The following is a 25,342-nucleotide window of genomic DNA, read 5'->3' on the forward strand; positions in this document are numbered from 1 at the left end:
CACCACATTTAAAAAATATATACGCCTTCAATCTTGGTATTTTTTTGGACCAGTCTCCACCTAATTGTATCTCACATGTTGTTAAATGGACTGCTGTTATCACAGTTTTGTTACTCTGGTTTTACCTACTGTCATATTTTTAACCTAAAGATAGAATAGTATTTTTTATTTCTGATTCCATTCTAATTTCCAAAATTTTGCACACGAAGCCAACATCCTAAGTAACTTCAAGTGTGCACTGTTAAGTTAATCCCACTTGTAAACTTTACACAAATAGTTCAAATTGTATTTTAATCAACATATATATTATTCTATGTTTACTGTCATTAAAAGCCTCCTACCCTTTCACCCAACTTTACATGTTCTTATAATGTAGTCACATTAGTCTGGAATCTGAATACTCAAAATAATTTGTCATTGGCAAAATCTGGAGACTTCAAAATGTGCTCTCTTCTTTAAATCATGTATTTAAAAATATTTCATAGCTGTGAATTTGTATTTCCTCACTATTTTAGAACTAAAAGCACATGGACATCACAAGCAGGCAAACAATTTTAAGATATTACTTTCAAAATATTAGGAAGGCAGAGTGTAAAATGCTTGCATATATTTTCTAAGGGTCAAAGAGAAGATTAAAACTAATAAAATCTTAATATTTAACTTATGTTATGTTTATTAAGGATATCAAAGATGCAACCAGAAGAGTACCACTACCACTAAAGTACTACTTATCCTTTCTAGAAAATGAGACTTTTCTGTCAAATAATAATAGCTATTATTAATCAACTTGGGTTAACTGGTTCATCCTTACCCCAGGATTATTAAAAAATGCCCACTCTCTTTAATTTTATTAATTTAAAAAATATTAGAAAAATTTAAAACCTTTTACTAATAGCAAAACATAGAGCTAAAAGCAAACAAGCAAACAGAATGGAATTACTGGAAGCCCATTAAAGGCAAGAAGAAAAAAAGCTTCCATCCAAATACACCATCTTACTCCCAAGGACACTAGGCTGCCACTGAGAACTACCAACCTCCTCCCTACTGAACACCTGCTAAACATTACACATCACATACACATCCAAAGTTAAAAATTTAGGAAAAATAGAGGACTTCAAGTGAAAGCTGATCATACAACCCCTAACAAGTTTAACATAACATCACAAAATGAACTCTCTTCCTGTTTTTTGACTTTTAAAGCAAAGACTAACAGTAACTGTAATAATGGGTGTCCTCCGAAACACCTTTTATATTCAAGACTGATGACTTTTAAATACACACATGTCAACCTCAGATTTACGGTAAAGTGTTTACGTAGTAAACAATTCCAAATACATTATTGAGTACATTTTAAAATATCTAAATATAAGATCCAAAAATAACTTTTTTAGACTGCAAAATTCAACATTTTAAATAACTTATTAAATCTTATTAAAATGACTGCCAACAAAAAAGTTGAAAATTGCAAAAAAAAAAAAAAAAAAAAAAAACCCCACTTACTTCATTTCCATGTTTTTGTAAGAATTCAATCTCCTGTTGTGTGAATGTTGTCATGGAGATAGATTTCACCCTGTGTGGTGGATTTAATCCTCGTCTGAAAGATAAAATATTTCACAAAATTTACTAGTATATACCACATTTTTAAAATGACACATCTATTGATTCAAAACATTTTTAACCAACACATAAACTTGAAAGTGTTTTCATTCCATAAACTCAAAGTATTTTTAAATTATTTTAAACTATTAAACTTCATAACAGACGTTAAAGTTTGGTTAGACTCATTAAATAATAGACCTAACAATAAATTCAAGTAACTACCTAGTTAAAAACACAAAGTAACTGTGACACATGAGTTTCTAGGAAATGCAAATAGTGCTTTAGTGTGTTTCTGATAAAAAGGCTATACATGTGAAGAGCTCTATGGTAAAGAATTTTAATTCTTTAAATACTTCACATTTCCTAAGAAACAAACAATGATATAAGACCGGAGCCATACAAATACCTTATCAAACAGCTGTTACCTTTAAATAAGTTTAAGACTAATTTAGAAAACTATATTAAAAGTAATGTCATGAATTGAGGTAATAAGCCAATTAGTAAAGTCCTATCTTGCCATCAATTCAAGTAAGAATTTATAATAAAGAACATTTTCAGTCACCTCAGAAGGCAGTGAGTGTACAAGAGGAAACCGCAAGGACACACGGAAGAGATTCAAAAAATTGCTGGATGCATGATTAAACAATTTTTTAAGGTCCTTTACAACCCTGAAGCCTTTTCTGTATGGATGGCCTTAAAAGGACTTTATCTTGATGTTTGAATATGCACATGAAAAACTGAGTGGAACAGATTTAATAACTATTTACATGTTGTCCAACTATCTTGTGGGCAGGTCCACCCACAAGAATAATGGCCAAATAATCTATGCAAAGCAACAAGTAACCTATGCAAAGTTCCATAAAACTACTTTGGGGTCATGCTCTCTGACAAATGTCTCATTTGAACGCTCGGTTCTACGGCAATTACTGCAGTAATATTTTTAAAGAATTTGTCAATTTGTAATCATTCACACTAATTAAATAGGATATTTAACAATGACGTAAAATAATAAATGTACCAAAAGTCTTTAAGAAATATTTGAGAACATTTTGAATAATTAAATACAGTGCGTAACATTCTAGAAATTCACTATATTTTGGGGCCGGGTGCTGTGGCTCACGTCTGTAACCCCAGCACTTTGGGAGGCCAAGACGAGGAGCTCACTTGAGGTCAGGAGTTCAAGACCAGCCTGGCCAGCATGGCAAAACCCTGTCTCTACTAAAAATACAAAAATAAGCAGGGAGTGGTGGCATGCACCTGTAATCTCAGCTACTGGGGAGGCTGAGACATGAAAATTGCTTGAACCCAGAAGGCAGAGGTTGCAGTGAGCCAAGATCGCGCCACTGCACTCCAGCCTGCACGACAGAGCAAGATTCTGTCTCAAAAACTAATAATAAAATTTAAAAACTAATAAAAACAGTATTTTTGTCAAAACACAAAGGAAAAGCTCCTCAACTGACTGTTTCGTTTTCTCCCTCTTGTCACAGATAAATGTCATCTTTCAGATCATGATCTGAATGAAGACAAGTTACACTTCATTTGTTTCGAATTTCAAGGTAAGGAAAAGTTAACTTGGGTTTGGCTGTTGTTTTGTTTTGGTTTGTTTAAATTTTATACTAATTCTTTCCTTCTGTTGTCATAAAATAGGGAAATAAAGACTGAAGAAGAACTAAGTAACCGAAATTTTATTCTGGTAAAACTCTCAAACTTGGCCAGGCACGGTGGCTCACACCTGTTATCTCAGCACTTTGGGAGGCCAAGGTGGGAGTATCACTTGAGGTCAGAAGTTCGAGACCAGCCTGACCAACATGGAGAAACTCCATCTCTACTAAAAATACAAAAATTAGGCGGTGTGGTGGCGCTTGCCAGCTACGCAGGACCATCTCTACTAAGAATACCAACGTTAGGTGGGCATGGTGGCGCCTGCCAACTACACAGGAGGCTGAGGCAGGAGAATCGCTTGAACCCGGGAGGCGGAGGTTGCAGTGAGCCGAGATCGCACCACTGCATTCCATCCTGGGCAGCAGACTGAGAACCTGTCTCAAAAAAAAAAAAAAAAAACTCTCAAACTTAACTCTGAAGAAACAACCTCAGTAGTAACTTGCAAGTACCTTTACAGCTTGCAATCACAAAATAAGGCTCTAAAGACTAGTTCCAAATTTCTAAAAGTGGCCAGGAGTGGTGGCTTATGCCTATAATCCCAGTACTTTGGGAGGCCAAGGTGGGAGGATCACTCGAGGCCAAGAGTTTGAGACCAGCCTGGCCAACATGATGAAACCCTGTCTCTACTAAAAACTACAAAAATTATCTGGGTGTGGTGTCGCACACCTGTAGTCCCAGCTACTCCCGAGGCTGAGGCAGGAGAATCGCCTGAACCCGGGAGGTAGAGGTTGCAGTGAGCCGAGATTGCGCCACCGCACTCCAGCCTGGGCAACAGAGCGAGACTCCATCTCAAACAAACAAACAAATTAATTAATTAATTTCCAAAAGTGAAAATTTTAAACAGTCATTATTACTTAGGGCACAACACTTTGTTTCCAACTCATCCTCCATGAGAACAACACTTAATTCACCCCTTTCAGGGAGATTTAATCATTTATGATATAATACTTACATTCTACCTTGCCCCAAAACAATTTAAAAAGGAATTAACATATTATTGTTCTCTCAAATGCCTCTTATTCCCTCCTTACTTTGCAACTTTGTCTCTCCTTATTCTGTAATATCTCCTCGCTGTTTCAGACAAGCCTTTACCTTTCTACCTACTGGCAATATCTCCTTTTTAAAAATGGAAAATGCAAAGGAGTAACTTTCTGATGATGAAATATCAAACACTATTAAAAGGATGTATGTTTTGGAAATTTTGGAGCGAACAACTATACCCGTATACTTCTCAAATTGTTCAATGAGGAAACAACAATTCATAAAGCTAACCCTAAATCTTTAAGTTACATCACACATATGTAATCTTACAAATGCAGTACAGTGTGTAAATATATCCCAGGCCCTACCATATCACAGGGTCTATTAATGCACAAAGAAGGTATTCATATTAACTAAATAAGTGAACAAAATTTTAAACTTATGAAACAAGTACAACCAGAATGTACTCACAACCAAATGAGGAAAGGACATTTTTTCCAAGTGAAATCTGTTACAGGATTTGTTACCCGTTACAGGATTTACTCAAATGAACTTTCTCAGTACACTCACAATAGGATTCAATTTACAAAATGGCAGACAATTTTACAAGGCTACACTTATTACACAAATTGAGTAACCACGAGGAAATTTTATGCGTTCATGTTGCTTTCTCTAATTGCTCTTTTATATTCCATTTATTCAGGGATATTAACTATATTCTCAATGCAAGGCTGTACACGGATTTTTCATTTTTTAGCCTTCAAAAGCTTTGTACATGGATTTTATATGCTTATAAGAGTCTGAGACAAAGCTGAAGACTGATTCCATCAATGTCTTAATGTCGGAGTGATGAGCTGCAACAAAAATGAGCAGTCTCGCCCCCACACCACCCACACCCCACCTTACCCACCCCTATGCCAAAAAATGAGTAGTCTCAAACACTGATAGTGGGATAAACTCACCAATTTTTATTAAGAACCTCATTATTCCCATTTGACCCAGCTATGCCACTTTTGGGAATCAATTCTAAAAAAAGAATTGGAAATACAGCTGACCACCTATGTACAAGATGTTCACCAAACATTATTCATAATAGGAAAACATCAGAAATATTTCACACCAAAAAGGAAATGGTTAAATAAGTGACAATTTTAAAAAGTATGACATTATGCACTCACAATTGTGCTTTAACTTTTTAAGATAAAAATTATATAGTATTCTCAGAACTAATTTTTTTAAATCAGCAAAAAAAAAAATAGACAAACCAAATACTCCAAAATGTTAACAGTTCTTGTATATGTGATGAGATCGAATCAATTTTTTTCTATTCATAATTTTCTATTCTCTCCAAATTTTCTATAATAAATATTACTTATTCTGCAGTAGGAAAAAAGCAGTGAGAAATAATGGAAAGTCCAATTGACTAGTAGTAGTATTCAAAAAATTTAGATTTTTAGTCTTGGCTTTATGAATGTGAACGTCTATGCTGAAGAATTAGAAAAAGCAATTAAGAGAAGGAGGGAACGGTTTTCCATTCTAAGACTTTCTTTCAATTGTTCTAAAACCTGGAAAACCTTTCCTCGCAAATCCTATGATATCCACCAACATCAACACCTTATCTTCATTTCTCTAAATCAAGGCTTCTTAACTTTGGCACTATTGACATTTTGGGTTGGATAGTTCTTTATTGTGGAGGGGTGTCCTATGCTTTGTAGGATGTTGAGCAGCATCTGCATTCCTAGCTCTACTCACTAAATGTCAGTAGCACCCTTCATCAGATACTGACAATCAAAACTGTTTCCAGACATTGCCAAATATCCCCCACAGGGTAAAACTCATTCAGCTGAGAACCACTGCTCTAAATATAATAAATACGTAAATTACCAAGCAAAAGAAATTAACGGAATTTCTTTGGTTCTCTATTAAGATGTAAACTCTACCAAGGTTCAATCTTGCATAACTTTCTTTTCAGAATAACAGAACACAGAATAAATATTTCTCTCTCTGAAACAATAAACAACAAAGTAAACATACATGTTTAAAATTCATATAGAAAATATATTAAAATTTAAATTAGAAAATAGACTAAGGAAAGTGTCCACAACAAATAACCAAGAATAAACTATACCATATAAAGCACTCTTACATGAACTAGTCAGCAAAATGTAACTTAATAAGGCAGTAAGAAATTAATATGTATACAGTATCTAGACTGGCACTTTACATATTTAATCTCATTAATTTCTACTTCCAACAGTATGGCAAAATGAAAAGCCTCCTCTACTACAATATGATAGTCCATAAATTACCCCCCAAAAACCCTACGACTATTAACATACTGTTGAACTTTTTAGAAAGGGAAATCTCTAAGGATCCCCCACCCCACAGAAAAGAAAGACAAAAAATCAAAAATTAAGCCGAAACCAGAAATGTGTTCCACATTATGCACAAGATGCAATGTTGCTCAGAAGGCAAGTGCCAACAATAGCTAAGGCGAGATGAGAGAGCTCAACCTCAGATATCTCTGTGAAGTTAAACCTAAGACCCTGGATGGAAAATAAAATACCTTCAGGTTACACAGGATCCTAGGATCCCATGAACACACAAATTCTCTCTAAAGGAATGCATCTTCAATTTAAGCTATCAAGATTTCCAAATATTAAGTTCAATAAAATATGAGGCTGCAATAAAAATTATCACACAAAAATGAAACAAACCCATGAGCTTGAGTCAGTAAATGCAAAATATTAACACCACCTCCCTCCAAGACTTTAGTTATCAGAATTACCAGTTATGAAATATAGTGTATAGGGAACATTAAAATAAATGAAAGATGGAGTAAAAATGAACAGGAAATACGTAATTATCAGAATGAGGCAAATTTAAAAATCAGAATTTTCAGAAATGAAAAACTACAAATGTGGAAATTAAAAATTCACCAAATAAGAAAGCAGTTAGACATACCTAAAGAGACAATTAATGAACTGGAAGGTAACAATGAAGTGATAATGACTGAGATTTTTCAGATCCAATAAAAGTCATACATCTACAGATATAAAAAGCACAGCCCATCAAAATACAGATAAATAAAATTCAATTTGAAAACAATTCGGGCTGGGTGCAGTGGCTCACATCTGTAATCCCAGTACTCTAGGAGGCCAAGGCAGGTGGATCATCTGAGGTCAGGAGTTCCAGACCAGCCTGGCCAACCTAGTAAAACCCCATCTCTACCGAAAAGAAAAAAAAAAAAAATTAGCTGGGCATGGTACCTGATTACAGGTACCTGTAATCCTAGCTACTCAGGAGGCTGAGGCAGGAGAATCACTTGAACCTGCCAAGGCGGAAGCTTCAGTGAGCCAAGATCACACCATTGCACTCTAGCCTGGGCGACAGAGCAAGACTCCGTCTCAAAAAAAAAAAAGGAACAATTCAGTGAAACTTCAAAGACAGAGAAGATCTTAAAAGCAACTGGAAAGAAAATATAGGGAACAAAATTTGGCTAGCAGTAGACTTCTCAATGGAAGGGAGAAGACCATGGAATATTATCTTCAAGCGGTAAGAAAAAATAACTTGTGAATCCAGCAAAGCTGTATTTGAAGTATAAGATCAAAATAACAGTATCTTCAGATAAAAAAACAAAAACAAACAAACAAACAAAAAACCACTAGGCCAGGCACGGTGGCTTATGTGTGTAATCCCAGCACTTCAGGAGGCCGAGGTGGGCAGATCACTTGAGTTCAGGAGTTCGAGACCAGCCTGGCCAACATGGTGAAACCCCATCTCAATTAACAACAATGAAAAAATACAAAAATTAACTGGGCATGGTGGTGCACACTTATAATCCCAGCTACTGGGGAGGCTGAGGCAGGAAGACCACTTGAACTCAGGAGACAGAGGTTACAGTGAGCCAAGATCATGCCACTGCACTCCAGCCTGGCTAACAGAGTGAGACTCCATCTCAAAAACAAAAAAAAAACCAGAGATCTTCGTTAAAGAAGCTTATACTGTATATACTTTAAGAAGAAAAATGACCCAAGAAAGTCCAGAGACACAAAAGGGTAAGCAAAGAAAACTGTAACTGGCAAATCTAAACAAATATCTTATTATAGTAACATCCAATTTACAGAAGGAAGAAAGGGACAAATAATATGTTTACCAAAAATAACACTTAAATGAGCCGGGCGCAGTGGCTCACGCCTGTAATCCCAGCAGGCAGGTGGATCACCTGTGGTCAGGAGTTCGTGACCAGCCTGGCCAACATGGTTAAAACCCCATCTCTACTAAAAATACAAAAAATAGCCGATGTGGTGGCAATCCTCAATCCCAGCTACTCAGGAGTCTGAGGCAGCAGAATCACTTGAACCTGGGAGGCGGAGGTTGCAGTAAGCCAAGATCCCGCCACTGTGCCTGGGCCACAGAGTAAAACTCCATCTCAAAAAACAACAACAAAAAAAACCCACTTAAATGAAACTACTTTGTATTTTTAAAGACCTTGTATTAATAGAAGATTAAAATACTGATTGACTCTGGAATGTTAATATCAATAGCACAATTTCAATTGTGACCATAAAAGAAAATGCAATTCCACAAGTAAAAGGGAAAATCAACACAATGCCAAAAAAAACTTGGTCAATTTTTAATAAAATTAAACATGCATGTGCCATACAACCTAGCCCTAGATATTTACCCAAGTGAAATGAAAACTTATGTTCACCCAAAAACCTGTGCATAAACATTTACAGCATTTCCATTCATATATATCAAAAACTAGAAACTCCTCAAATGAAGAATGGAAAAACAAACAAGCAATGGAATACTACTTAGCAACAAGGAGGAACAAACTATTAAGATAAACAACAACAAACCTGGATTAATCTTAAGGATATTATGCTGAGTGAAAAAAGGCAATCTAGTTATGAGTCCATTTACACAACATTCTTGGAAAGACAAAACCTGCAGTGTTGGAGAACAGATCAGTAATTGCCAGGAGTACAGTAAAAACAAGGGCTGAAAGTTTTTTGGGGTGATGGAAAACTTGCATGTTCTAATTTTAGAGATGGTATATGAATGTATACATAAGTTAAGATTCACGGAACTGTATATCAAAAAATGATAATATATGTTAAGAAACAAAAAAACTGTAGTCCTGATTTCATGTTACTATCTATAGTAACCACAATTTTTAGACTAATTAAAATAAATATATCATTAGCAGACTATCTCCACCTACCAAATTTGATCACTTAAGTGAATAAAATCCTGTAGTGAATCAAAACAAGTATTTTTAAGATGTATTCCTGGAACCTGGTGTCACCTCCCTTCTTTGCCAAAGTTCTTCTAGCTGCAGGGTGAATTCAGTGTTTATAAAACACCTTTCTGTAATGATATTAGTCATAACTATTGGATGAAAGTGTTGGGTATGTAAACCACATTACTTTTATAGGGCCAATACTGAAGTATCACCCATTCCAGATCCTCAAATACACATTTTAAGTCTTCAGTTCTGTGCAAAAAAAAAAAAAGACTTTCATATCTTGAAAACATGTTTCTAAGTTAATTGGTTTCAAGAAGTTCAAAGTAGCCCACTGGTGCAGCCCAATACATCTTTGTGGTATAATTAAGCCATTTGCAGATCCCCAGGAGATTTAGTTTTAATGACCACCACCCAGGTACGACTGTAACCAGATGGTGTGACTCATTCCATATGTCCATCAGTACGCTGCACTTAACTAGGCCTCAAATCATCTTGCAAATAGCCATTTGTTCAATTCAAACAACAATCTGTGCTGGATGAGTAAGTAGGAAAGCTTATTTAGTTAGTTTTATTCATTGTTTTTATCCTGCTGGGGGAGAAGCTGGTTAAAATATTTTTAATAACCTGTGGAAGTTTATGTAGTTGCTAATAATATTGGCAGAAAGTAATAAAGTTGACATTTAGATCTAGCCCATCCTAGTTATTTACTAAAAATATTAGATATGTTTCATAGTATAAAATTATACATTTAAAATCTAGAACAGGCCAGGCGCGGTGGCTCAAGCCTGTAATCCCAGCACTTTGGGAGGCGGAGACGGGCGGATCACGAGGTCAGGAGATCGAGACCATCCTGGCTAACACAGTGAAACCCCGTCTCTACTAAAAAATACAAAAAACTAGCCGGGCGAGGTGGCAGGCGCCTGTAGTCCCAGCTACTCGGGAGGCTGAGGCAGGAGAATGGCATAAACCTGGGAGGCGGAGCTTGCAGTGAGCTGAGATCCGGCCACTGCACTCCAGCCTGGGCGACAGAGCAAGACTCTGTCTCAAAAAATAAAATAAAATAAAATAAAATCTAGAACAGATGGAAGGTGCCTTTAGTAGGTTATCAAATCTACAAACTATTGATGCCAAGACATCATATAGGTTGGCTAGTCCAAAATATTCATCTATCCAGAGTCCAATATTAAAAAACTGAATATATTTAGCTTTCCATACAATAATAAGTGTGATATAAATTCTAATTGTTATTCTGAGTTTCTGGGAAAGCCACAAATACTACACCATAAGGTCCTTGTAACACTTAGAGCAAGCATCTAAAAAATAATATTCAAGTTATGATTTAAACCCAATTAAGGCATTCTAGTTAAGAGTAGTGGACAAAATCTCAATGTCTTCATATCCCCAAACCCCCAATGAAATGACAGTAAAGGAATAAGAAAGTATTAACCCACAAGAGACAGAGGGTTACCTTGATGTGTTTATCTCACACTGAATGCCTATATCAAAAACATCTTGTGTACCTCACACAAACACCTACTATGTGCCCACAAAAATTAAAATAACTAGACAGAAGGTCAGAGAACAAGAGAGGAGCCCAAAAACACACGACAGTTCTCTAAATAACAAAATTTGGAAGAAAAACAAAATACCAGCAGTAACTGACTTTATGGAGAAAGCCAAAACAAAAGCTTCTGCAAAGGTGGGAGAAGCCAACTGGAAACTTCATAGCCACAGGACCTATGAAGATTTACTGAAGGAACTGGATACAGGTGAGGCTTAAAGTGGGGTCAGAAATCATTGGACTCTCCAGCTCCTCAACAGCCAAAAGCATACTCCCACCAGCCCTAGGCAGAAGTCTGAAGGAAAGTTTTAAATTAAAGACGTTATACCACAGAGACTTCAAACTCAGACACTGCTGAAGATTCTTGTTAGGCACCATGTTAAAAGCTGGAGGATTATCTAAGATCGTACACACAGAATAAGAGTCACCTCCCTCAACTTGGCTCCCAAAACAGTGGCATCATAGGCTTTTATATTCCCCAAAAAAGAAGACTGGAAAAAATATGTCTCAACTATAAAAAGCGTGAGTTTCCAAACAGAGTCAAAAAAAAAAAAAAAAAGCCTAAAACACTGCACAAAAGACCTACACCAAAATACTTCAATATGAGGTTCTGAACAGCAGGAAGAAAAGAAGATCTCACATACTCCAAAGACGGAAGAAAAAAAGTGGGTCAGAAAGACTCAGTAATAAGAACAGCATCAGACTTCTCAACAGCAACACTGAAGGTTTGAAGACAACTAAGCAATATATTAAAAGTTTCAAGGGTAAATTATTTTCACCTTTGTGAATGTAGACAAACTAATTTTTTAAATGAAGGCAGAATAAAACATTTTCAGCTTTGTGCCTTTCAAAAATGACCTCTCATTCACCTTTCATCAGGAGGTTAATGGAAATGTGGGGGTCCTGGAAAGACAGCATCTAACATAGGTTACAGGTGAAAGGAATTTCCAGAATGAAGGCAGAAGAAAAGTTCCGGTATGAGAGGCACACAGCAGGCCTAGACAGCAGCATTTCCAGAGCAGAAGATTACAAAACTACCCAGAAACGGTGAAAAAATAAAAATAAAAATAAAAAAGGTAGCTGATGCGTCTGATCATAATGAAGGAAGTTCATTACAGCTCATGCCTGTAATCCCAGCTACCAGGGAGGCTGAGGCAGGAGAATCGCTTGAACCTGAGAGATGAAGGTTGCAGTGAGCTGAGAAGGCGCCACTGCACTCCAGCCTGGGAGATGGAGTGAGTCTCCGTCTCAAAAATAAAGTAAAATAAAATAAAATAAGAACTACGGAAAGACAAGAATTTTTGGAATCTGACAATTACAAGGAAAATTCCTCTTTCCTTTTCTAAACGTATACTGTTTCTCCATAACTTACAAACGCTGGTGGTGCATCTCCCCCTAGAGTCATAAAAACAAATCTATTACCTCTCCCAATGCCTTAAATTATCCAATGACGGTGATCATGTGTACAGCTCCCCCATCGTCTAATATTTTCTTCTTTAAGCTAGTAGCATTTTTGGTTCCTGCAAATGTTCCTCTAATACATAGTTTCAAACTTCCTTACCATCTTGATCAGATTCCTTGGAGCATGCTCCAGTTTGTTAACATTCCTCTTAAAATAAGCAACCAGAATAAAAGCAAGGTATAATTATGACCTCTACAAAACATGTACGGTGTCAATCAAAAAGACTGCTATCTTAGTCAGAAGTCTTTGAGCAAAGTATGTTCTAACTCAAACAAAAATTAATTCTCTGTATTTCAGACAATTCAAATAAGTTTCCTGTCTCCACTGTATAGTTCATGAATTTCATTCTAATGTTCAATCAGATGTCTTTAGCAATGGTTCTCATGTGTAAGGTTGTAAAAGATGTCACAAGGAACATGCTATTAATCTAAGTACTCAAAGTTATAAATGATTTAAAAACGTTTTTTACATACATTAAAGGTATCCAAGTTGTATCTCCCTAGACAATCATCACTTTGATTTGAATTATAAAACACATTACAGAGTGGGGGAAAAAATGAGGGGGGTAATAACACCTAGTCCTGAATATTTCCATAGCAGTTTCTCACAAATGTGAACATCATGCATGCTGCATAGAAAAGAAGGAAAATATCAAATAAGGAGATCTGCCTGTTTTCCAAAGAATGCTATTGGAACAGATACAGAGGTTTCCAAAGAGACAATGATTTTCAAATTGAGATCCAGAGATCAGCAAGTTCTTTTAGAACAAAGTCTTAATTCTTTTCATTTATAATGCACTAATATTATAAAATTTAATATAAATTTAATCTAAACTGTATTTTATCCACTTTGAAACTAAAAGCCAGTGTTTAAAAATCACATGCCAAAAACGATGGATGAATGAATAAGGAACAGAAAAAGGCTTAACAAGGCAATGATACCTTTATACGCGGTTATGGTCAAATGACGTCACCACTCCCCGAATGCTGGAGTTTTCCCAGTATAAAAGGTACCCCATAGCACCATACAGAAGAGTCTTTCTTATCCAATTTGCTGGTTAAATCTATGTTCCTCCTTCTCTCTGAAAAACCTAAAGTTAATGCCTACTGCACAATGAACATTCATGGCTAGAAGGCCACTCTCTCCTGCTCCTCTCTCAGGAGTGAGTGAGTTTTATGCTTATCAAAATTTGTCTGGTATAGTATTTGGTAATACAGTTGGTATGGTACTTGGTAAGTATATAGTTTAAGTGAATGTCATGTAAAACAATGGCAGGAGTAAGAAGAATTATTTCCATGTAAACTAAGTATTTTTAGAGACTAAAACAAGTCACTAGGATAAGCTGTTATTTGACCACGGAAAAGGACTATAAAAGACTGAGAGAAAAATCATAAAAATCTAGAAGAATTCAGCATTCAAACTGTTTTATAAGTACATTAAAATGCTAAAAATCATAAATAGCATATTAGTGGACAATTATATATAACTGGACATAAATTATATGTAAGTGGACATAAATTATATTGGTGGACAAAGAATCTAACCAGTGGACCCATATTCAAAGTCTTATGTGCCAGGAAATTAACAGTTGTATGTTAAAATTTAAAAACCTAAGCTTGAGGCAGGGCATGATAACTCAGGCTTGTAATCCCCACAATTTGGAAGACCAAGGTGGGAGGATTGCTTGAGCCAGGAGTTGGAGATCAGCCTGGACAACATGGTGAAACCCCATCTCTACAAAAATTAGCTGGGCATGGTAGCACACACCTGTAGTCCCAGGTACCTGGGAAGCTGAGGTCGGAGGATCACCTAAACCCGGGGAGGTCAAGGCTACAGTGAACCACGATAATGTCACTGTACTCTAGCCCGAGCGACAGAGTGAGACCCTGTCACAAAACAACAACAAAACCCAAACAAACAAAAAAAACCCTATGCTTGCTAAATATATATTATATATGTATATATAATAGATACACATATATGTATGTGTGCATGTATGTATTTTTTTTTCTTTACTGATTGTTTGCTTTAACTGAATTTTTTGATAAACTTATCCACTAGCAATCCTGACTGCACAGAATGAGGGGTTCTAATTAGAATTCAACTATAAAAAAATAGCACGAGAATTACAGCACATGGTAGTATGGACATGCCAAATTCAAAAGAATTGCTGTTGGAATGGCACCATCTTTCCCATTGAATTCAGAATACACAACAGTATTTTCTCAATAAAACTCAAAGATAAGAACACACATTTTGGAGCTAAGAAGTTCCTTAAAAATAATAAAAAGCATGACACAGCCATAAACAAACATTTATGATGCATCATAAAATATCTATTCTGGGCTAGGCATGGTGGCTCATGCTTGTAATCCCAGCACTTTGGGGAGATCGAGGTAGGTGGATCACCTGAGGTCCAGAAGTTCAAGACCAGCTGGTGAAACCCCGTCCCTACTAAAAATACAAAAAAATTTAGCCGGGCATGGTGGTGCATGCCTGTAATCCCAGCTGCTTGGGAGGCTGAGGCAGGAGAGTTGCTTGAACCTGGGAGGCAGAGGTTGCAGTGAGCTGAGATCACGCCACTGCACTCCAGCCTGGGCAATGAGTGAAACTCCATCTCAAAAAAAAAAAAAAAAAAAAAAGGTAAGTCTATTCTGCCATTTAAAATACAATGAAGTAAAATCTACCATTTAAATCCCCAAAATATAGAATTCACAACAATTTACAGTAACCATGGTAACCATACATTCTTTGGTGGTGGAATCAGCATCAGTTCCAGATCCCAACTTCCAGCAGGTTGTAACAGCGAAACACTGAGAGTGTGCACTAATTTTACAACTTAAAGTTGAGCTTGGATAATAGTACCTTCCTCATATCACTGTTACTAGAATGTCTGTCACACAGCTAGCACTCGATAGTTTTTATTTTTTTCAATAAATACTTTCACTGTTTTATCTCCAGCACATGGGCTAGTATCTGGCACTTACTAAATATTTGCTTAAAATAAAAATGTCCTTCACAAATGAAAAAGTATGTAGGCCAGGCGAGGTGGCTCATGCCTGTAATTCCAGCACTTTGAGAGGCCAAGGCGGCGGATCAACTGAGGTCAGGAGTTCAAGACCAGCCAGGTCAACATGGCGAAACCCCATCTCTACTAAAAATACAAAAACTAGCTGGGCATGGTGATGGGTGCCTGTAATCCCAGCGAGTCGGGAGTCTGAGGCAGGAGAATGGCTCAAACCCAGGAGGCAGAGGTTGCGGTGAGCCGAGATCACAGATTCCATCTCAAAAAAAAAAAAAAAAAAAAAACCAAAGAAAAAGTGTAAAATATTTTGACCACTTACTCTAAATACTTAATGTGGCCATATCAGAGTATCCAAAAAGAGTAAAAAAGGTATTAAGAATATAAATCCCTGCTCACTGTGACCTCATAAGGTCCTGAATATTATACAGAGCTCCAAAAGAGCATCTGATTTGCAATCCATCCTAATGCTACTAATTGTATAAAAACATTAAATACCTCTTTTCATGTGTCATCTAAAAAAATTAAAATTTTTGTAATATTCATCTCAAGAGTCAAAATGTACACAGACTCAATGGAATATAAGTTACTATCCAGCTACATTTATTACCTGTGAAATTTCAAGCTTAAATGCACTGTCCACATAAAATAGATGGTATTAAGAGCAGCAACCTCTTTCTCAAATGTTATTATTTTATCTAAACCCTCACTGAAAAATGTATGGATCACTTTTTAAGGACAGGACAATCTTTTATACTACATATCAATTATACTAATATTTATAGTATCTATAAAACAAATAATTTAACCTAAAACTAGTCTTTAAATCAACTAGAAGTTCTTTAACATGAAAGCCAATTTTACTGTTGGCTATATTCTAAATGTTTGAAGTGTCCATTGATAATTTTAGGGATTTCCATAAACACAATCAGAAAGATAATAAAAGATAGTGACAAACCAATCAGGATGCCTTCATCATTCTGCCTCAGTAACAAATAGTTTAACTGCATCTAACTCTGAAGTTCATTTTAAAGTTTCACAATCTAAATTCAGTTATATACTCTGAATGAACATCATTCAAGCATATAGGACAGTCATCTGGAAAACAAGAAACAGGAAAGATTAGCTCCAACTCTAGTAACATTAACAAGATGCTAGTTCAATTTATTTTTTTTAAAAGTATTAGTATAAATGATAGAAGGTATGTCACTATCCTAAGATTTAGAATTCATGATAGTGGATACTATTTGCTATGTATCATATTTTCCAGGTAAATCAAGGAATGGCAACTAGCATGCCTTATTTCAATATTTGTAACTTCAGTGCTTAGCCTTATCCTCAAATACAGTATGTGCTCAAATAAGTAAATACAGTAAGTATGTGTGTCATTGAATCCTCTTAACAACCCTGAGCTATACGTTATCTTCTTATCACAAAGAAAGAAACTGAGGCTAAGAGGGTGGATCTGGGCCAACCTGCATGTAGTGGCCTAGTTTAATACCTAGACCTAAGCCACAAAGCACTGTCAAAATCTGACTTCAAATTCATATTCTTTCAATTATACCATGTCATCTAAACAGTAAATACATAATTATTAAACCTGAGTCATATTATTCTTCCTAAATTATTTTCCTGCACTATTGCTTGTCAAAGAAAAAAAATCTTCAGAAGCTATTGTCCCTCCAACGTTCTGCAGTAGACATCTGATGGTTGCCACTCCAGTCTTCATTCCCTACATCCCAGGAATTCTAGATTTCAGATTTGGGAACTCTATTTGGGGATCCTTGTGACAATGAAGTCAGGGTAGAACATGTGTCCAGTTGTGGCATGATCTAAGCTAACCCAATTAGAGGGAAATGCAGAACTTTTGAAAGTATTGGACCAACGACATAATTAAGGCAGTACACCCAGGAGCTGGGGACAACCATACTTGAATGAGGAAAATCTAGGCAATACTATTAAGCCACTGGATAGTTTTACTTTAAAATCAATCAATAAACCCTTCATATTTTTAAACCAATTTGATTCCGGTTTTGAGTTACAACCATAAAATCCAAAGTGACAGATTTTTATTAGGATACTTCTTATTTAATATTTTTCACATACAGTATTGTTCCCTTACTCATGGAATGTCCTCTCCCTTGATGCTTCTCGTCTATGGGGCACTTGCTATACATCAGGCAATACGTGAGATGTTTAACATACATTATTTTTAATACTGAAAACAAATCTACACCCAAAACCTACAAGGGAAATCTTATCCTCAATGTTTCATATATGAGAAAACTCAAGCTCAAATAGATTGAGTGGCATTCTCAATACTGCGTAACTAATACTTGGAGTCAGGATTCAAAGCTGTGTGTACCTAGCTCATAAGTACTTGATCTTTCAACTACATGAAGCAGAATTTGTCCTTAAAGGTCTTTGCTCAGGCATCAACTCCCAGAGAAGCTATATATCATTTACATATTTCATGGCTATCTCATTCACAGAGAGGAAATACTACAATATATTGTAACTCTATGTTTACATACTTACAAGGCATGCTCCACAGAACAGTTAAGATCCAAGTAACTTATGACACAGGACAAGTGGGCAATAAATATTTGTGGAATGACTCAACAGAGAAATGAAGTCCTATCTGCCACAGATTAAATTCCATTAGGATAAATAATTGTCATTATGCTGAGACATCCTTTTATATAGAATGTTTCTGAAATGTGGTATCTAGGAAGAAATTTGAAAATATTTCCTTGATATTACGTATTTGCTGCTGTACTTACAAGGACTACACAGAAATGTCAGAAATCCGGAAGTGTAAATATATGGATTTTTTTCAAACCGAATACTTTACATGGACTAAAGGACCTGTGTTTAGTAAAAGCAGGACATACATCTTAACCATGTAATAAAAATCAAATACAATTACAATTGTTCTGTTGGCTTCATTTTGGAACCAATATTGTCCAACGTAAGTAACAACTTTCCAGCTTTACTCCTTTTTCTGTAAATGAAATGCATGAACCAGGCTACCTACCTGATACCACCCAGCTCTGTGATTCTGTAGTAATTCAAGAATATCATTAACTGGCAACTTCTCAGAGTGTTTCCCTGGTTACACAGCCTAAAAGTAACCGTGAGGACTCTCATATCAAACAATTTTAAAGTTCAGCATAGTACATGCCCATGACATTTTTCTTACTTTGCATCCCCACTGGACTGTAAGAACCAAGAGAACAAGACTTCGCTATATTTATTAGCACACCCCAGGGCCTTTACACAACCTAATAGGCACCAAAAAAATGTCTGCTGAAGAAGTAACTCATGTAATACTAATAATGCCTCTTTGCCCAACTTTAAAAAGCAAATAGTACATTACTAGACATGTTCTGTATTTTCTAAGTTTTAAGAAATCAATTTTCCCACATAAAGTATTATGTGCTTTGTCTCAGTATTAATCTCACAAGCAAAGGTTTTAAGAATACTTAGTAACCGCTACGTTGTTAGTAACTTTAAATACAAGATAATAATATAAAAGCATTTTATCAATTCCAAAACCACCTGTACATTTTCCATATGAAATTGCACGGCAATAAAAATCTTTATCAAAATAAAGCTTAATGAAGCAAAGAAGAACAAACAAATCATCCCAGTAACTCAAGAAGGTAGTGTCTTTCTGAAATCATGCTGACTTGCTAGCTCTCATTTCTGTGTACCGCCAGGGCACTCGGGTATTGATAACGAGATACAGATAAGTTTCACAAACAACTCCATCATATTTAGAACCACATAGCTCCTAGTCGGTACTTCATTGCCATTAAAACTTTCCCCAAACTCCTCAACACTCTCTTTGGACCATAAAACTAAAATCCCACAGCTTCAAATCTGCTCCTCTGCCTCCCTCTCCCGCAATTAATCCTTTCGAACTTCTCCCTGGGGATTCATATCTGCCACCAAGATGCTTTCATCCTGCTACTATTCCTAAGTGCCTGCTTTCTCCCAGTTACCTAGGTACTCTCGACCCAGGAAAAAAGGCACCGGCGAGGCAGGCGTCCCTCCTCCCTCCCACCCCAGCTTCTCCCCGACCCCCCGCACAGGCGCCCAGCAGGTGCCTCGCTCCGCACCGCCGCGCCCGGGCCGCTGAGAGGCGGGGCACACAAAGGACCCGCATGGACCTCCCCGGCCTCCTAGCGTCTTCCCCCCCAACACAGCCCGGCGCCCCGGGGAGCTGGAGAGCAAGGGCGGCGGCCGCAGGCTCGGCGGAGACCAGGGAGGCTCGCCCCGGGCGCCCCCTCCTGGACCCCAACCCCGCCCACGTCCCACCCACGAAGGCAGCACAGAACGTAAACCCTTACCCGGCAAAACCGAAAGCGCATCCCCAGCCCGGCTGCTCCAGCCCGGCTGCTCCGGCCCAGCGCATCCAGCCCGCAGCCTCCCACGCCGCGCCCGCCAGCCGGCGCCCAACGGCCGCCTCTGACAGCCTCCCACGCCGCCCAGCGCTTCCCCGGCCCCGGCAGGGTCCCGGTCTCCCCGCCCGCTCCCCCACCTCCCGGGAAGGGCCCGACACCAGCCTGGCTGCCCCGCACTCACAGGCTGCCGGAGCAGGAGGTACACACGAAGGAGCCGACCGTCATGTTCACGTAGGTGGGGCCACGCTGGTCGCAGTCGAAGCACTTTCGGTTGTGCGGGAGGCCGGTCATGTCCCGCAGCATCTTCAGGTGCTTCTCCTCCTGCTTCCGCTTCGCGCTGGCCGCCATGGCCGCGGCGCCAAGGGAGGAGGCCGGCAGGGCCGGGAGCCGGGCGGCGCTGCGCCGGGGGCCCGCGGTCCCACGGGCCGCCCTGGCCGCGGCCGCCGCCCTCCGTCAGCGCGCGCCGCCCGCGCCGGACCCGGCCGCAGCGGCTCGGCTGTACTGGGCTCGACGCGGCGCGGGCGCTGCGGTACGCGGGCTGACGGGACACACCAACCGGCACGGCCGGGACAACCGCCGCCGCCGCCGCCACCTTCCCGACTTCTCCTGAGGGGAAAAGACGAGGAAGGGGACGGCAAGAGGAGGCCCGCCCCAGGCGGCCGGTGGCCAAGTGTCTGCTAGCGCCCTCTGCTGGCCAGGAGGAGTCACTGCGGCCGCGCTGAGGCATGGGCCGGGTCTGGAGCAGAGTAGGGAAGACACAATGATGATAACAGTATTAATAATAGACAGTATTTATTAAGCGCTTATATATGCAAAGCGTTTCCCCTTCTGTTTAAAACTGTTCAAGGGTTTTCCACTGCTTTGAGGATAATTCCAAATTCCTCACCATAGCCTGAAAAGTGCTCCATAGTCTAGCCCAGTCTACCTCATTCTTCATCGTCTTCACTCAACCACACTGGATTTTGAGTTTTCTGAACACAGCAAGCTCTTTTCTGACTCCTGCAGTACTCTTGCCCTTGCTCTTCTCTCCTTATCTTTGGACCAGCTAATTTGGGGGCCTTGGGATGTCCTGTCTATAGGATACTGGGCGGCGTTCCTAGCCTATACCCACTAAATGATACCAGAACAAACCCCCAATCTCCAGTGGTGGCAACCAAAAGTCCCCAGACATTGCCAAAAGTGGAGGGAGGTTTAGGGCGGTGCAGTCACCTGGCTTGAGAACCGCTGCTGCGTATGGAAACCTGGATCATCCATAGCTGACGTCCTCTAAGTCAGGTGGGGCTCAGATGTCACCTCCGCCACGCTGTCCCAGATCAGCCTAGTTAATGTTGCAGCTCACCTTTCTCGAAGTTGCTCTCCATCAAATTGCTGCGTTGTGTTTTCGTCTCAGTTCTAGCTATTTGAAATACTGCATCTTATTTCGTGTTTACCATGGGTGCTCTGGGGTCTCCCTTTAGGCGCTACACAGACTGGCCCCTGTATTTTCTTTGCCACTCCATCCCATTCCCCTCCCAGATCTGGAGACTAGCTGTTCAATGTTGATGGAATGAATGCACGAAATCATTTATGTAATCTTCACAACAACACTTCGAGGTCAGTGTTATTGTTATTTACATTTTACAAAACAGGAAGATGAAACCCTGAGGGATAAAGTAAATTTACCCAAGGGTACCTATGGGGAAACTTGATTCCAACCCAGACAGTCAGACTGCAGGACCCAAATCTCTTAGTCACTGCAGCAGTCAACTTCGTCTCTCGTCTCTCATTTTCCAAAGGAGTACAGGGAGACCCAGAGAGCTGAAGTTCCCAAATCACTGGGCTGGTGAATGGATTAGAATCTACGTTCCCTAACAGCCAAGGCCAACCTCCACATCTCTCATGAAAGGGACTGGGTGAATCCACGAAGTGAGACTTCATATTAATATAATACCACTAATAATAATGTTTTTACTATTAAAAGAAATGGACAGATACATTGGCCAATGAATGTTTTTAAACTTTTCTATTATGGAAAATATCAAACTACCATGAGCCCATGGACCACTTTCAACAATTATTAGCTCATGGCTAATCTTGCTTTATGAATACCTCAACCCATCCCTCCATCCCCTCTTCTATTATTTTAAAGCAAATTCTAGATTTCGTACCATTCATCTAACGGTACATAGTTCCATTTGTATCCCTAAAAATGAAAAATGTTATCTCTTTCAAACTTAGCCATGATACTGTTAGCATATCTAAAAAGTTAACAATAGGCCGGGCACGATGGCTCACACCTGTAATCCCAGCACTGTGGGAGGCCAAGGCAGGTGGATTACCTGAGGTCAGGAGTTCAAAACCAGCCTGGCCTACATGGCGAAACTCGGTCTCTACTAAAAATACAAAAATTAGCCAGGGATGGTGACATGCACTTGTAGTCCCAGCTACTCGGGAAGCTGAGGCAGGAGACTCACTTGAACTTGGGAGGCGGTGGTGGCAGTGAGCCAAGATTGTGCCACTGCACTTCAGCCTGGGCAACAGAGTGAGACTCCACCTTGAAAAAAATAAAAATAAAGTTAATAATTCCTAAAGATCATCAAATATCACACTAGTGTTTAAGTTGGCAATTATCAATATTTTAATAATATTGTTACAGTTTGTTTGAACCCCCTCCTTGCAACTGGGTAATATGTCTCATAAAGTTTCTTTGGGTTTCTCCACCATCTCTTTTTTTAAATTACAATTCATTTGTTTTAGTAATTGTGCACTTTATTCTGTAGAGTTTCTCATAATCTGTATCATTTAACATGTTCCTCGGTTCTATTTGCTAAAAATTGGTATTTACATGTAGTTCACTTGTATCCAGTTCAGTTTTTTTGCAGGGCAGGCATTCATTTCATTGTGTTCTTCCATCAGGAGGCACATAATTGAGGAGAGGGTATCTTTTTCATGATGTTAGTAACCATTGATGATTAATGTCTAGATTCATTAATTCACTAATGATTAGAATAAAATAGTGATATTATAATTCTGTCATTCTGGCGGGGTGCGGTGGCTCACGCCTGTAATCCCAGCACTTTGGGAGGCTGGGGCAGGAGGATCATCCGAGGTCAGGAGTTCGAGACCAGCCTGGCCAACATGGTGAAATCCCATCTCTACTAAAAATACAAAAATTAGCTGAGCGTGGTGGCGGGCATCTATAATCCCAGCTACTCAGGAGGCGGAGGCAGGAGAATCGCTTGAACCCAGGAGGTGGCGGTTGCAGTGAGCCGAGATCCCACCACTGCACTCCAGCCTGAGTGTGAGAATGAAGACTCTGTCTCAAAAAAATAAAAAAATAAAAATAAATAAATAAAACTAATTCTACCATTCCTTCATTTATCAGCTCAAATTTTCTATAAAGAAAAAATTTCCCCACATCTACAGTTTTATTTGGTATAGTACATGTCAGAAAGGGAGGATAAATATTTGATTCCTTTCCTTTATTCACAAATTTTCATTCTTTTTTTTTTTTTTTTTTTTTTTTTGAGACGGAGTCTCGCTCTGTCGCCCAGGCTGGAGTGCAGTGGCGGGATCTCGGCTCACTGCAAGCTCCGCCTCCCGGGTTCACGCCATTCTCCTGCCTCAGCCTCCCCAGTAGCTGGGACTACAGGCGCCCGCCACCAGGCCCGGCTCATTTTTTGTATTTTTAGTAGAGACGGGGTTTCACCGTGTCAGCCAGGATGATCTCGATCTCCTGACCTCGTGATCCGCCCGTCTCGGCCTCCCAAAGTGCTGGGACTACAGGCGTGAGCCACCGCGCCCGGCCCACAAATTTTCAAAATAGTGTATTGGTTTCATTTCACCTTTCAGTGGTGATCAATATATATAGACAGAGATATATAGATATATCTACATTTTGGAGACAGAGTCTCATTCAGTCACCCAGGCTAGAATACAATGGTACAATCAAAGCTCACTACAGCCTCAAACTCCTGGGCTCAAGTGATCCTCCTGCCTCAGCACACCCCCTCAAGAAGCTAGGACCACTGCACCCGGCTAACTTTTGTATTTGTTGTAGAGACAAGTTGTCGCTATGTTGCCCAGGCTAGGTGATCAATATTTTTAAAGTGCTATTACAAACTCAAGGATTTAAATGTATTTAATGTATTTTATGTCCCCGATGCTTACATTGTCTCATCATTGGCCAGTGGGAACCACTGAAAGCTGGCTCTTGAGTATTTTGACAAGACCCTTGACTTATGGTCAACTGAAGTTTTCGTTGTTGTTGTTGAGATGGAGTCTCACTGTGTTGCCCAAGCTGGAGTGCAGTGGTGCAATCTCAGCCCTGTCTCCTGGGTTCAAGTGATTCTCCTGCCTCAGCCTCCCAAGCAGCTGGGATTACGGGTACCTGACACCACACCCAGCTAATTTTTGTATTTTTAGTAGACATGAGGTTTCAGCATGTTGGCCAGGCTGGTCTCCAACTTTTGGCCTCAAGTGATCCACCAGCCTCGGCCTCCCAAAGTGCTGGGATTACAGGCATGAGCCGCTGCGACTGGCCCTGGAGTTATAGTCTGACAGGGCCCCGGGCCGTTCAAGAGATGAAAGCAATGTTGAATTCTTGACTGATCCATACAGAAGGCTTACTGACCAGCCCCACGCTGGCTAAATATGACACCCAGCAGTGTCTTATTCATAACCAACAAGTGCCCTCATGCCACAGCCAGTGACTTACTTGTTTCTATATTTGCAGTGCTCTTTTGTCATTTGTTTGTTCTCTGGTTGCTCATCTCTCCATGGTCTATCATCTGATAAATTCCAAAATCCGAAGGCGTGGCTGTAGCACCTTATGCAAACAGTTAAATGAGCGCTTGGTTGATTATCGTGTTTTTGTTGTTTTAAAGAGACAGGAGTAAGGCTGGGCACAGTGGCTCATGCCTGTAATCCCAGCACTTTGGGAGGCCAAGGCAGGAGGATCGCTTGAGCGCGGGAGTTTAAGATCAGCCTGGGCAACATAGTAAGACCTTGTCTCTACAAAAAAAAAAATTGATTAGCTGAGTATGGTGGCATGTGCCTATAGTTCCAGCTCCTCAGGTGGCTAAAGCCAGAGGATTGCCTGAGCCCAGCAGGTTGAGGCTGCTGTGAGCTGTGATCGTGCTACTGCACTGCAGGCTGAGTGACAGAGCAAGACCCTGTCTCAAAAAAAAAAGAGAGAGAGAGAGAGAGATAAGAGTAGGTGCAGTATTTCCGAACTGTGAACCTGTAGGAAGGTGAAGTTAGGTCCAACATGTTTTCCTCAAGCTGAAAGTTTATACAGCCCTTTTGGATGTTAGCTGTTTTATGCCATACATGGTATCAAAGTCAGTTTCTACTTTAAAATATCCCAAGGAGAGTTTGCTGTATATCAAGCAAGACTATTTATTTGCTTTAA

General features: G+C 39.2%; 2 protein-coding genes across 12 annotated transcripts in view; both read right to left on the bottom strand.

The window, feature by feature from the left end:
* The window catches only part of AGFG1 (ArfGAP with FG repeats 1), an 88,817-nt gene extending 68,235 nt beyond the window's left edge, over nucleotides 1–20,582 (bottom strand). For 10 of the 11 annotated variants that reach the window (XM_050752111.1, XM_050752110.1, XM_050752108.1 and 7 more), the window contains exons 1-2: nucleotides 20,132–20,582; nucleotides 1,501–1,594 (exon numbers count right to left, since the gene is read on the bottom strand). In XM_050752111.1, the coding sequence (XP_050608068.1) occupies nucleotides 1,501–1,594; nucleotides 20,132–20,298 (261 nt within the window). In that variant the 5' untranslated portion in view covers nucleotides 20,299–20,582. Of the gene's footprint in view, nucleotides 1–1,500; nucleotides 1,595–19,896; nucleotides 19,973–20,131 lie in introns of those variants that run through there. The other variant, XM_050752106.1, reaches the window with a different exon arrangement.
* The window catches only part of LOC126932880 (COP9 signalosome complex subunit 9-like), a 249,397-nt gene that overhangs the window by 157,430 nt on the left and 66,625 nt on the right, over nucleotides 1–25,342 (bottom strand). The window lies entirely within an intron of this gene.

This window comes from Macaca thibetana, chromosome 12 (assembly GCF_024542745.1).
Source record: "Macaca thibetana thibetana isolate TM-01 chromosome 12, ASM2454274v1, whole genome shotgun sequence".
Classification (NCBI taxonomy): Eukaryota; Metazoa; Chordata; class Mammalia; order Primates; family Cercopithecidae; genus Macaca; species Macaca thibetana.